Source organism: Sceloporus occidentalis, unplaced genomic scaffold, assembly GCF_023333645.1.
Source record: "Sceloporus occidentalis isolate IW3139 unplaced genomic scaffold, rSceOcc1.0.p SCAF_143, whole genome shotgun sequence".
Classification (NCBI taxonomy): domain Eukaryota; kingdom Metazoa; phylum Chordata; class Lepidosauria; order Squamata; family Phrynosomatidae; genus Sceloporus; species Sceloporus occidentalis.
Genome location: NW_028317123.1, coordinates 276100 through 291461, shown reverse-complemented (window position 1 = coordinate 291461; position 15362 = coordinate 276100). Strand labels below are relative to the sequence as shown.

The 15362-nt window shown below is 39.9% G+C and overlaps 1 protein-coding gene across 1 annotated transcript; it reads left to right on the top strand.

Annotated features, from left to right (window-relative positions):
• The first annotated feature begins 2492 nt into the window (after positions 1–2492).
• LOC149280920 (peptide YY-like) lies at positions 2493–4045 on the top strand. The gene is made up of 3 exons (XM_089499951.1): positions 2493–2680; positions 2847–2930; positions 4018–4045. The coding sequence occupies exons 1-3, from the start codon at positions 2493–2495 to the stop codon at positions 4043–4045; spliced, it is 300 nt and encodes a 99-aa protein (XP_089356077.1).
• The last annotated feature ends 11317 nt before the right edge of the window (positions 4046–15362 follow it).

Sequence of the window (15362 nt, the reverse complement as noted above, 5' to 3'; positions counted from 1 at the left end):
CTGTAACTCCTGAAGGTTAATAGACAGTCTTCTACCCAACCCACGCACACCTTTCCCCCCCCCTTAATTCCTTTTACCACCCCAACAATCACGCACGTTGGATGCTCAAAATAACTGATTGATCAATCAGAGATGAGTGAGTGTCTGGTCATAGAAGATGAGGCTGGGAAGTTTCAGGAGGAGGTGGAGCTGTCCTTCTTCTGGAGTAATCAAAAGAGATATAAATTCACAAAGGAAACAACACAAAGCAGATTGTTCTGAGCAGCGAGAGCTTGAGGAACCAGAGAGCATCCTTACCTGTCTGATCCTTCTGTACTCCTCAGCACACAGTGAGTATCCAAGACTTTCCGCACTATGATGACCATCGATGTATCTACCCGTTCCCTGATCCATTATGTTCCAATGTGCTTTGTTGGTAATTTCTATTGTCTGTTAATCTCTGTAATTTGTCACTTGGATTTGCCAGTCATTGACTGTGTTAATGTGTTAGTCCCCCGTTTAAAAGGCTAAAGCGAACTCTTGCATTTTGGCAGAAAGGATGGAGTTCACACCACAACTCCTTCTCCTGGTTTTATTTTTTAAAGGCTAGCAATATGTCTGTGATGTTAATATCATCTAATCCGTGAAGTGTTTAATCCCGAATTCCCCTTGTCTTTAGTGATTAAACAAACAAATGGTAATTGCAGGATATTTGTGGCATTATACTGAATGACCAAGTTTGACACTTTTTATTTTGTTCATGCTTGTTCCAATCACCTCAGCCTAATTGTTTCAAAATGTTTACATATAACCCTTCTTTATAATTTATTATTATATTGTCATTTTATTAATTACCTATAGGTTTATTTATTAGCATATTATATAGAGCAATGCAATTTCTGTTTTTTGCTTGAGACTATACATATTCATCGGTTATATTACGTCATAGGGGAGTTATTGGGATGGGTCATATGGAGCAATAGGAGGCGTTATAGGAAGGGGTTATATGGAGTAATAGGAGGAGTTATAGGGAGTGGTTTTATGGAGTAATGGGAGGAGTTATAGGAAGGGGATACATGGAGTAATAGGGGGAGTTATAGGGAGGGGTTATATGGAGTAATAGGATGAGTTAGAGGGAGGGGTAATATGGATTAATGTGAGGGGTTAAAAGGAGGGGTTATATGGAGTAATAGGAGGAGTTATAGGGAGGGTTATATGGAGCAATAGGGAGGGGTTATATGAGTAATAGGAGGAGTTATAGGGAGGGGTTTTATGGAGTAATAGGAGGAGTTATAGGGTGAGGTTATATGGACTTTTAGGAGAAGTTGTGATGCAGGGTTATATGCAGGGATGGGCAAAGTGTCTGTACACAGATTCTGGTCCCACTTCAAGGCTTGTGGAGGTCATTAGTATCTGTGCCAAATAGTCCATCGCAAAGCCTGCAGGAGTTGGTATATAGCATAACAGAGGACGATAAAGGTAGGGGAAAGCAGTGTGGGGAAGATGAGTGCTGCTGTCTATATGAAGTACTATCACAAGAATAAGAAAGCCAGTGTTCCCAGCATAAAGACATAGAAGACATCATTAGTGCTTCGTATTCTGTATTGAGACAGAAAAACATATATTGCATGGTTACATAATAGCATTAAAAAGGACATATCCATCACAGGATCAAATGTTATTGTTAAAAACTTTATTTCATCTCACAGCCGAGGCAGCCTGTTTTTCTTCCACTATGGCGAATGTATCTGCTATAGTCTTGTAATTTCTCTATGGAATGTATCACACTATAGTATAAAATATATATACACAATAATTATTAGAAACATATAAACGCTTAAATAATTTCACCAAAACCTTCTCAAAATTATATATAGCAAATTTCGTATCAGCAGTTGCAGAGCTCAAAATTATAGCTATATCCGGGCGAAGGATCACAGGGACCTATTATATATTTTATTTCTGGGAAAAACACTTATGGGGTATCATCCTTCAGGCAGAGGAATTAGGCAAAGGCACATGAATAAACACTGCGAATGCATGAATTGCAATTCCTTTTTTCCATTGGAAGTAAAAAGAAAGACTTACCCAATGACTCTTCCTTAAAGAACTTTTAGCAAGTGCTAAATAATACTGCTGTCCCTGGTCATGTTAAAATAATTTTAGGATGAGACACACATATGTCAAGAACCAAAACGTTGTAGTCGTAGAGACAGCCTTTCATCTTATATGTGATACCATTATATATTGTGATGTGTGGTAGGCACTGAGATTCATTTTCTACAATTTTTAGACATTACCACTTGCCGAAATATATATAATTTCTGCCTTTTTTAAGTGTAATTCACTGATGGGTCTGTCTTAATATTCTAGAAGCATTCTAGTACCTTACAGTAACATGTTTGCAGTGTGTTGGAGCAGGGTGTTGACGGAGCTATCTTACCTGCCACTCTAATTATTATGTTTATTTGCCGGTTAATAATCTCAATGACTCCTGTTTCCTGTTCTCCTAGATGGTGACCGCTTTGAAGTTGTGGCCAATGATGGCTGCCATCGCAGTTTGCGTCTTGGTTTGTCTAGGAACACTAGTCGAGGGCTACCCTCCAAAACCAGAGAACCCTGGAGAAGATGCCTCTCCAGAGGAGATGACCAAATATCTGACCGCTCTGCGGCATTACATTAATCTGGTGACCCGACAGAGGTGAGAACAACGGCTTCCACAAGGTCCTAATATTACTTTATATTAGGCCTTATCTATAGCTCTCCTTGTTGCTTTATACACGTTTCCCCCATAACTCCATTCTCTTATCCTATATGGCCATATCCTGTAGTCCATTAGGTTTTATACCTTTGTGTGTCCCTTTAAGGTACGGGAAGAGGGAGAGCCCAGCCGACAATCTTCTCTCCGAGCTCCTGTATGGAGACAGCGGGAACCACAACAGCAGATCAAGGTGAGAAACAAACTAAAAAGACACAGAGGTTTCGCTGGAGGAGAAAGAACTGAGAAAGGAAAAATAATGAGGGAAATGGAAGCGAGGATAGGGAAACATCTAATTATGAAACCCTTTAGTTCTATCCTGAGATCAAAACATGAGATAACGGACAAGAACAGGTAGCAAAGTAGCACCTCATAATAACGTTACACATCTAAGTTTCCACAAACGTTTACATCATGAGTTTTGCGGCAAATGGCACGCGACCCCACTTCACGTCATAAAGCAATGTTTCCGGACGCTTTTCCCATGGGCAACATCAGTGGACAGAGGTTGGTGTTTTTCACTGTAGCTCCTGTAGCGCCTGTAGATGCAATATTTTGCCTACCTTTAGTGAAGATATTTAGGATAAGATATATATTTATAGAGTAGAGGCCCCACCTTTGGTCACTCACAACTATTAGTTCTTAGTGAATAATAGCACAGACACAAAAGACAGAAAAATAATTGGAACGTAAGTCCTACTGCAGGAACTCTCCAGCAGCCCAAAGGCCAAACCATACTCAATGGTCAACAGCTTTACTAAATCCATATTTGAAGAAAAAAGAAATATATATATATATATATATATATATATATATATATATATATATATATATATATAAAGAATACATTTCCTTAAAGTTTTACAAATAAATCTGGTATTTAATGGTTAAAATAAAATATCAACATATAAGTTAAATATATATACTTGAAGGGCCATGCAAGTCCATAATATATGTACGGCTGGGCATCAATGCAGGTTGACAAAGACACTAAGTGTCAGAGGTCTCAGGTCACAGGATGTTTTTGGACTAATCTATTGAACCACTTGGAACGGACCCAATACGTTTCGTCTTCAGGTTTAGCCGAGCTGGCTCAGTAAACTTGATAGTCAATACCACCAACTAGACCAACTTCATAGTCAAAGGTTTAGTTGTAGGAGGCCACACTGCTTGACCAAGAGTTACCCAGTCAAGGAGGGAAAAGAAACCGGAGAAATAGGGAATAGGCATGTTTTTGAAAGTGACATCATTATTACATTTCCTTCTCTTTATATCTGCAGGTTTGATGATTCTTCCTATAACTGGTGACCCTTGGACCTGTCTCTCTTGCCTTCCTCACCTGGATGACCTCTCCCCCACCCCTTTGCCTTCTTTTTAACTTATCAATTATTTTTATGCCATTTTGCATTGTGACTGGGTCCTGCGTCATCGCTCTCTTCTAAGTGTGGAGATTAAAGAGTGAATGCCGGTGCCTTGGAGGGTTCAGTGGGCACGCGTGTGCTTGTGTGTCCGTGTAAGTGTGGTACACCATCCCACCAGAGATGCCTCTCCCATGACACGCTGTGATGTCTGACAGAGAAATCCACTGTGTCCAGAAATAAAAGCAAGTTTAACGGAAAATATACTGAATCGTATTTCTTTGAAAAAAGAAAAACAATTGAAAAATGATAAAATGTGGAAGCAAGAGAATCAGAGGGGATAAGAGAAGAAAAGAGAATGTAAAAAGGGACAGAGGAAAGCAGAGGAAAGGAGAGGTAGGGAAAGAAAGCAAGAAAAAGTAAGAGGGCAGAAGGGAGAATCAGAGATGGAAAGGAACAAAAAAGGAAACAAATTGGTTACAAACACACAAACAATAACAAGGAAAACAACACTATACTGTCTACTATTAAACAAGGAGATAATACAATCCACATTCCTCAGCATTTTACACATTCGCAAACTTTTTATATGAATTAATATAAAATATTAATTCCCATAACAGGAACAAGCAAAATGAACATATAAGAGTACGTTTATAATATATAAAAATGTATAAATATATCATTTATTGCATAATTATATATAATTATATGAAAATATAAGCAACATCCACAACCTTTGCCTTATCAGCAACAAGGTAACCAAGGGTCCCCTGTTTTGTGTAAAATATCACACAAAAAAAAAGGAAAAAAACCTGATTTGGCAGCAAGCTGAAAAAACAACATACGCACTCACAACAAATTCACAGTGGGGTAACTCAAATACATTACACACCATGACCACACTGATATAGTACACACGATGATGTTATCACGCGATCAGACAATTATCTTAATATAGTTGATAAAGGTACACCGCCATATGGCACAATAAATATACAGTTCTGAAAATACCTGCTATTACTATTAGATTTATTTCTGAGGATCCTACGGTATAAACTAATACTCGCTAAGCATGTAGAGCTTCAAGGAAGGAGGGACGTTGGCAGAGAAAAAAAGAGGGATGGGGGGATATTAATAATATTTAAACTGTCACCCATTCAAAGTCCGCTGCCTGAATGTAACCCCGGATCAGATGCCATTTACTACCAGAAATCAACGTGAAAATAAAACCATCGGTAAACTTAATTTGCCAGGGAAGCGCTAACTAGTGCACGAGTAAAACTAACTAGACTTTACATTTAATCCACATTGTAATGCTCAGCGGCTGCAGCCCCCACTGGGAAATAGAGGTTAGAACGTGACAAACCCCTTCCCCATTTAATGTAGCTCCCAAGTGTTGGGTAGAAGTGGGTATCCCCATAAGGAGTTATGAATCAGCGTTTGTGTTATTTTTGCAGTTAAACCCATGCCCTGAGTACCCGAGGAGCCACACAGTGCAGCGCCATTTAACACAATCTTCTATAGAAAAAAGCATAAAGCTCTAGACTGTAAGCTCGTTTGAGCCGGGCCCTCCTCACCTGTTGTCTCTGTAAGTCAATTTGTCATGTTACATACTACTTGTTATGTCCTAATGGCGCTATATAAAACAATAAATAAAAATAATAATAATAATAATAGTAATAGCTGCATTCATATTCACTAGTCTGGCCATTATCAGTTGGTTTTCTTTTGGTCTATGACCGCCACCTGGTGGACAAAGATAGGGAGCACACCTGACCAAATATCCTTGTAATACACACACTATATGACCAAAAGTATGTGGACACCATCACACCTATATGAACTTGTTGAACATGCCATTGCAGCTTTAACAGCTTCTGCTCTTCTGGAAAGGCCTTCCACAAGATTTGAGGGAGTTTCTGTGGAAATTTCGGACCATTCATAGAGTAGAGCATTTGTGAGGTCAGGCAGCGATGTTGGACGTTAAGGCCTAGTTCACAATCAGCGTTCCAATTCATCCCAAGGGTGTTCAATAGGGTGGAGGTCAAGGCTCTGTGCGGCCACTTGAGTTCATCCACAACAAACCCATCCAACCATGTCTTTATGGACCTTGCTTTGGGCACTGGGGCGCAGTCATGCTGGAATAGAAAAGGGCCTTCCGGAAATGGGACCACAAAGTAGGAAGCATATAATTGCTTAAAATGTCTTTGTAACATTAACATTATACTTCACTGGAACTGAGGGTCCCAAACCCTGAAAAACAGCCTCAAACCATTATCCCTCCTCCACCAAACCTTACAGTGGGCACAGTGCATTATGCTAGTTCCCACGCTATGTTTTTGTACTCAGCACATGGCCCGGCATATGCAAACGTTGGCTACAAGCTGCAGCACCCAATCCTCCACTAGAGCGGCGCTGTCGGCCAGTGGCCCACTAGGCATTAGTCTGGTGTGCCAGATGTCCAGTCCGGGCCTACATATATATACTTACTGGCCACTTTATTAAGTACACCTGTTCAATTGCTTGTTAACACAAATGGCTAATCAGCCAATCACATGGCAGCAACTCAATGCATTTAGGCATGTAGACATGGTCAAGACAACTTGCTGTTCAAACCGAGCATCAGAATGGGAAGAAAGGGGATTTAAGTGACTTTGAACGTGGCATGGTGGTTGTTGGTGCCAGACAGGCTGTTCTGAATATTTTAGAAACTGCTGATCTACTTGGATTTTCACCCAAACCATCTCTAGGGTTTACAGCGGGTGCCGCTCCTGTCAGCTAAGAACAGAAAACTGAGCCTACAAATTGCACAGAATCACCAAAATTGGACAATGGAGGACTGGAAGAACGTTGCCTGGTCTAATGAGTCTCGATTGCAGCTGCGACATTCAGATGGCCGGGTCAGACTTTGGCGTTAACAACATGAAAGCATGGATCCATCATGCCATGTATCAACGGTTCAGGCTGCTGGTAGTGATGTAATGGTGTGGGGGACATTTTCTGTAATTCATCTTTTTACTATCAAATATTGCTAATCTGAAAACGAATAGGTGTGGACATAGCATATCTACTGAAATTGATATAGAAATGTAAGAAATAATATTATGAAATAATATGAATATCAATAGCAACATATGAGTAATTGGAAGTATTTGTGGCTTAACAGTAGAGTTGTAGATAATTAACTTAAGCAATCTTTTTCTTTAATAATTGCAAAGAGCAAAACCGCTTCGCTGTTTCCATCCACATAATGGATCCATGAACCATGAACGTCTAACTTGTGTCAAAGTGGCGGAGGTGATGGTGAATTATTGCGTTGGAAAGGTGACATGTTAAGAGAGCATAATCTGCGGTGGGGGGGATGACAGGTTTTGGGTGAAATGGCTAAAGTGAGATGACGAAACCATGGGAGGGGTCTAGAGCTAAGATAAAATCTACATGTTTTTCCCAGGGTCAATGAGTCGCCACCAGTCGAACCCTGCCAAGGTAAGAGCCTTGTCCATTTATCAAGCGGAGGGACATTCACCTGCTTTTCTGGTAGCCGAATAATTACAACCTTGAAAAAAATCATGATAGAATTGTCAAGATAACATTTTTCTTTCAAAACTGGCAGGAGGGGAAAGCTTCTCTGAAAAAATGGTATTCTGGCCCAAGAAAAATAGTTAATTGTTAACATCGCTGATGTTGTCCAAATAGAAGGGATACACAATCCAAAACTGAAAGAAATAATTTCAATGCCAGTTCTTACTGACCTACTATAGGTTTATTCTTACAATTTCTAGTTTCTAATGTTCTAATCAGAATTTCTGCCTTAAATTTCTGGTGATAATGCTCATCTTTAGCAGGGGGAGCTTGGCAATTTTCAGAAGGAAGAAAGGTAGCCGAATACTCCTGGACTATCGAGGTCCAAAACAAGATCTAGCCTTGGGTTGCTTCATCTCCTAGATAATAACGCAGGCTGTATAATTTCTTCTATACGGTTATTATCAGCATTAAGCTAATATTTTATTGGTTTGCCAGCAGCTATCAGCATGAGATAACCCTGTCTGGCTAACAAGCTCCCTATAGAGCTTCTGGCAAGACACACAAAATGCAAGTGTCCATCACCACAGAGGGTGTTGGTAGATCTTGACAGATAACAGAAGAACCCAGAACTAATCCAGAGCTTACAAATACAAAAGGCCCTTTTTTTTGCAGAAAAGGCTACTGGTATGATAACACCATGAACCTGATAACTGCATTAGTAAGCTAGCGGCATTGCGTAATGGCCCTCTTGTACATCAAGAAGACTTGAAGGACCCCCTATGATCAAGGTTTCTCTCCTGCGGCGTAGGGCCTACAAGTCCTATGTTATACCTGACATTATAGACATAGTCTGAAATGTTGGCAAATGATTGCCCAGTGGCATAAGTACCTACGGAGGTTACTATGTTGCAGTAGTACGTATAGCAGTGGAGTCAGAGGCACTGGACTACAGGTGGATGCCATGGTCATAGAGTATGTACTATCAGTAATACTCCAGTTTGATGATCCGGCTTAACTCTTTCTTGTCGTGGTGCAGATGACCTTACGGTTCAGCCACATCACCTCCGTCCTCTTCATCTTCCTGGCTCTAAGCTACGTGTGCTTAGCTGCCCCCAGTGAGCCCCAGCACCCTGGAGACCAAGCCTCACCGGAGCAGCTTACCAAGTATTATTCAGACCTCTGGCAGTACATCACCTTCATCACCCGTCCCAGGTAAGGGTGATCTTTAACTATTGGAATAGTAGATTGTGGTATATGTAAGATGAAGTATGCACGGTTGGTATAGTGGAGCTGACAGCATGGCCATTGACCTAGTGAGAGCTGGTTGTGTTGGGCATTGCTTCGATATCAAATTTAGTATGTTAATGTGTGAGAACTTGGTTCTCCATATGCTGGAAACTCCAAGGAGAAGAGAGGGACTGAACTTTCTGACCTTTTCTCTTGCAGATTTGGAAAAAGATTGGATGATTTTTGGGTTGAGTACAACCCGAACTAGTAAACCTGGAAGGTGAGTAACCACTACGTTTTACTATGGTGAATATCTGTTCATGATGTTGTCATCAGCCTGTTATCAACTTACCCTTGATCCCTCTATGTCTGCGATAATGTCTCTGTCTGCCATCCATTTCTCCGTTATCTTATCTCACGTTGCAATTCCTAGATTCATTAAGCATTTTCTCAAAGTCATCTCACCTGTGTTCATGCATTATACTACATGTTAGGCAGCAGGAGAAACTGGGTTCTTCACAATGTGAAACTGCAACCATGTATCATTTGAGGTATAATAAGGACCAAGTTAAAAATTACAACTGGTAGGAACAAAAGCACAATAGTAGAAGCGCTGAATGGTTCTTATCGGCACTCAAATACTCTTCTTGTTTAATTTTTGCCCCAATTCAATACTTGCCCTAGTTGACCATCACAAGCCAGTAACATTCAATTCTTTTTTAAATCCTAGTAAAATTGCTAATGTTAATGCTCTTGGGTAGAGAATGGATATTTTTATACATTTTCCTTGGGACACATCAATGCTTTCCAGCATCATTTCCATGGAAGCAAAGATTTGTAGCCGGCAACGGTCTCCAGACGCTAATGGATGGGAGTATAGAGATGGCGGGGGGGGGGTAACTTATCTTGGGGCAGCTTGGTGCTGAAAAGTTAATTTTTAACGGTCTACGGGGAACTTTTTCACTGCGTTACTTGGAAATCCAGCCTTGACAATGATTTAGCCACAAGGTAACTCTCTTTTTTTTCTCAATAGGGAGATCCACATGGAGTTCTTCAAAAAGAGAGGGGATCCTCAAACCGACCCTGGACCCTTGTACTATTGTGCAGTTCTTTGTGTTATATAAAAATCCGCATAACCTGATGAATAAACGAGATGAGATTCCGTAATTAGCGCATTTTATGTTGTATATTACTGTGTATTGGATGTGTGCTTGGTGTGCTTGGGTTACATATAAACTCTGCAGTGATTATGTTGTTTTTCTTAATATTGAAATATCCTAAATTCCGCGGAGCAAATTTAAAAGTGTCAACGCAAGTCAAGTCAATGATTTATTAAAACATAAGGGTACCAGGTCTCCAGATTTTGGGGCTGATGCATCAAAAAGTAAGAGTGATGTCCAAACTACATAAAATACAATTAAAAGAGAAATAAAACAAGGGAAGTATTTGTCGGGTTTATGGAACCAGTAATCCAGGCTTTGCTGCGTACCGCGTCAGTGGAGCATCCGCGCTGATGTGCGGCTAGTAGTCACATATAAAACAGTAAAGCCAAAGATAAGAGAGGACAGCCTCGATGGGACATGTTAAACATTTATCAGAAATAGTTATTTCGGTACAATTTAAAATGCTAGATAAGAAAAACATCATTGCCAGAAAACACACTAATTGGCATAAGAACATAAGGGTTCAGGTCCTCGGAGGTCTCTTTTTTCCGATTCTATCTTCAAAGGACACTCCTGACATCATAAGCAGGTTAATGCATATGATAGGTAGGATGTCCATTGTCACTTTGTCCGAATTTCAAACGGAACCGAAAGGTCAGGAAACAAAATTTGTTGTACGAATATGAAAAAAGAAACGGAAACATTTGTCCAAAATGATTTTTATTGCGGTAAACAGATTTACGGCACAGAAACAAAATGCAGATTCAATCTACTGCTCCCTCTCGTGTAAAAAGGTGGCAATGACATTGATAAGCGTTTTAAGAGCAACCGTTTAACTACAGATACATGAATAAGTGCAGTAAATAAATAAAGAGGAAGCATAAACAGTATATCTAAAGTACTAAATACATCAGTTTCAGACTACATGAAATAAACTTGCTTCCACATTACTATTGTCTACAAGACAAGCGCTGCAAGCCAGTAAAACGAACACATTAAAAGGTCCAATAAACCAGTCGCGGGGCAGGGGAGCTCCACATCTCCGGACCCTCTCTGGACCCTCACTCATAATATCAAATGTATCGGTTGCCAAGAAAGTCTTCTTCTTCCCCCCATGTCGGATACGGCTTCCAATACCCATAACATCACAGACTACATTTTCAAACTAGCTCTGGCGGTTTTTTCAGTTAGTTCTGGTTTTAATCGTTTTAACCCTTGATGGAATGCGATTTATTCTCATAACCTTAGCCTTTTTAACTCATATTTTTAAATATCTTATCACCCACATATACTATGGAGCTTCTATTCATATACCCGCGACCTGTATAACAATATCTTAACATCTCTTGCCTTCCCTTTAGCGCCCCCTGCTGACACCAAACAAACCCAGCAAGAAAGGGTCCTGTCTGATTTAAAATGTTGTGTTATTTCCCTTTATTATGCATGATATATTAAACATATGAGATAATATTTAGTTTGTTCTGTTTATGTGTTCTTTATTTGTTATACTTGCTGTGTTGTATGAATCAATGTATTCAAACTCACATTGTTGTTAATATTGTAATGAATGTTCATCTTCTCACTATGAAAAACTGTAAACAATTTTTTTTAAAAAAGGCTGGGCTATCTGCCTATGTCATAAAGAGGCACTGATCAGCAACAGTGATGTTAGAACAGTGATGTCATAGTGGTACCTCCATTGTGACATCCTAACAGTGAAGTCACAATGGAGATGCTGTTTACATAGAGCAGAAATGCTTAAACCAGTCTTTCCTTGTGCGAACTGGCCAAGACTTCAGACGAATAACTTGGATCAGAGATTTTAGAGGAAAAATTCACTAACCCGACGTTAGACGGGTTGAAGAACTAGAACTTCGGTTCTATCCTACGGTTCACTTGACAATCGGCGGTAGGTGCTGCCTTTAATATGTTAATCTCTTATTTGAATGATAAACTAGATCTCTATGGCAATCATTTTGTTTTTTAAGTATTTCTAGTAAGCATATGAACTAAGAGTTATTAGATGTTTCCATTGACTGTTACATGTGGCAGATATAAAATATCTAGCGTTTAGGTATTGTTATGTTTATGTTACTGGCACAGAAAACGTTGTTGACTTCATAAAACAAATGTTTTACTCTAATGTCCTGAATTCTCTTTTTTAAATTGAAACTATTAGTATGGTGACCCTACAAACCTTTTATAGATTTTTATTTCACATATTAGAATAGGTTTTATTTGCTATTTATTAGATACAATATAGCTAATTTTTGTTCCCTTTGTTTTTATTCAGGTTCACCAATCATGGGGAACGCGTTGTCACTCCGTTCATCCTGCTTCTCCAGCAAAGCCTCCAAGAAGGTCAAGGATGGAAAATCTAAGGAGAGGAGATCATGCTTCTCATATGATTCTAAGAAGCAGTATCAAGACGCCTCAACCATGACGGAGCAGGAACCAATAGCTGCGCCCCCCAAACCTGTGGTGCTTTGCGCTACCACCAGCGAGCTGCTGAGATGTTTGGGGGAATTCATCTGTCGCAGGTGCTCAAAGCTGGAGGATCTCTCGCCTAAGGAGCCTGGGATATGGCTAAGAAATTTAGACCGAGCCCTACGAGAACGGAAGTACGATCGCTTCCTAACCCCGGCCAGTGTTATATTCCTCTACATGATTTGTAGAGATGTCATTTCATCAGAGCTGGCCAAGGAGGGCGAATTAGTGGCACAATTGCTCACCTGTGCCTACATCACCTGTTCCTACATGGGCAATAAGACTACTTACCCAGCAGCACCATTCATGGCTGACAACTCCAAGACAGCATTTTGGGACAGATGTCTTTCCATCACCAATGCTACGAGTGCCAAAATGCTCCGGATCAATGAAGATCAACAGTATTTTTTCCAGCTATTTGTTGATCTTAAGGCAGAAACGGAGCCCTACTACTGATGTGGTTAAATCCTAGAATTCGAATTGAAATTGTTAATAAACATCTTAATACATATATATCATATATGTATATAAATATATATGGTTTTGTGTGTATCTTTTCTTAAATATAATACTAAGCAATATCAAGGACAGGAAATATGGGCGACCAGTCATGTTATAAATTATAAGCTATACATCAACAAAGATGGTCCCCAAGGAAAGCTTAACCTGACTGATAAGACTTGCTATTCCATATACCGCAATATATTCATAAAAAAGTTTTAATTATATGCAAATAAATGATAAAACTGATGGGACGGCCGCCCCACATGCAATAGAAAAAGCTACGTCCTAAAGATTTTCAGAATTTAAAAATTTTAAGAGACCATGTAGCTATCGTATAAACTAACCTACATGTGATGGCTAAAGTTTACCTTTAAAGTCGAATCAGGGAAATACAATCAACAAGAAGGTCAAGTGAGCAAATTATTTTAGCATAAAAGAATAAAAGTAGAGACTCATTGAAGTAAGAATCCAATGGGGCAATGGGCAGCCAGGAACTGCATCTGAAGGAAACATATGGCGCAGATATGGACAGAGCCAATCAGAATCTAATCCTACTATATAATAGACAATTTAATGTCTATGAAATTATGGCAACATTTGGCAGCCTAAAGATTCCCCATCCAGCCTCATTCAAATAGCAAAGGCCTTCCCAGAGTATTATGGACCCCTATCAATCCTACATTTGAACTCAGACACCCCTAGCCTGATATCCCAAACAACAGACCCCTTTCTGACGTGGGTAGAGCCAAGCAACAGCAGACTTCGACAGCAGAGGAAGTTAAGCGAGACATCAAACAAGAGAAACCACTCAAAGGCTGCAGGGACATTGAGCAGATTTGATCCAGCCGTGCCAATGCTCCGCACATATCATTGAGCACTTATTCTCAGAGGATCGCTCCTAGCGACAAAAAATATCTTTTGATTACAGTTGGTTAATTTGGATTAATTATGAAACACAAACATATTCAATGACTGTGTATGAAACGGTGGAAAGAGGACTTGGAGAGGTCCTGGAAGACAGGGCATGACAGGTTCAACTTCACTACACTAGAAATCCAGACACGTTTCTACTACTGGCGTTTGGGTCCTGAAGAAGGTGTTCGACCTAGAAGACTCAGTCTAGTCTGCTGGAGAGCAGGGACATCCAGTTACATTACGATGGCTTCACTGGTCTCAAAACCCGAACTCAGATTTATAGATCTTAATTTATGAACCATTTTGCTTTCCTGGTATTGTTACTTTTATTATATTTAGTATTCTATGGCATTATAATAAAACAAATGATTTGGCAAGATTATGGTTCATGGTCTGCATTATTTTGAGAGGAGCCAATCAGTGTCAGGAACCCATTGAAACTCATGGTAGTGCCTTCTGCATGCGTACTGGTGGTCTAGACAGACCCCTGCCTGCAGCCTTGGCTTGTGCATAGGATGGCCTAGACCATGTCACACTAACCTCTACAATAACGGGAAAGAAATGCCTGCCTACCCTGCTTATTGTTTAATTATTGTTACATGACCTCTAATGTTACCAGATACTCTCTGTTGGGAGGTGCAATGACATAAAGCGAGTCACTTCCTGATGACCGCACGTATACAATGTTATAATTAAATTTAAAATGCATCATTAGCCACAAATTATCGTGCCACGCCACTTATCAAATGCTACGCGGCTACAGTTGCAAGGTATATATCTATCGTCTGTATGACATAGACTACAGATACATACATTGAATAAAAATGAAAAATGTCCAATATAAGAACCACATATGGATGTTTTCCGTTATACGGATGGGTGTAAGAACTTCCATTGTTTGGTGGACACGTCCAATCCTGGCATATCTTGTATCACCCAGCTCACCCCCACCAGGACTATTCCACACTCTTCTTGCCCACCAAGTTCTGAATTCCAGGTATTTATCTTTGCTATTAATATTGTTTTTGAGGTAGGGCTGTGCCTAAGGCCACCTGAAGTAGAAATTAATCAGATCAGCCACGTTGTCAAGGACACCGATATTTTTTTTTTTAGTCAATCATTGCTCTGCTATGTGCGAAATACACTACTGATCAAAGGTTTGGGGTCATTTAGCTGTTTTCATTGAAGATAAGGATATTTCTAGCTGTAACATAATTGCAAAAGGGTTTTCTAAACTTAAACTTGGATCAGCGAACACAACATGTCACTGGGAGATAGGAGTGATGGGAGTGATAAAGGGCACTCATTGTGGTCAGCGGTATATGGAAGTTATATGTGTCTATGTGGTCGCCCAAGTCCTATCGTTGCCCACTGCATCACTCCCCATTGATCCCTTTGTTATTATATCCCAATAACTGGCCCTATAAGGAGGCCACTCGCCCA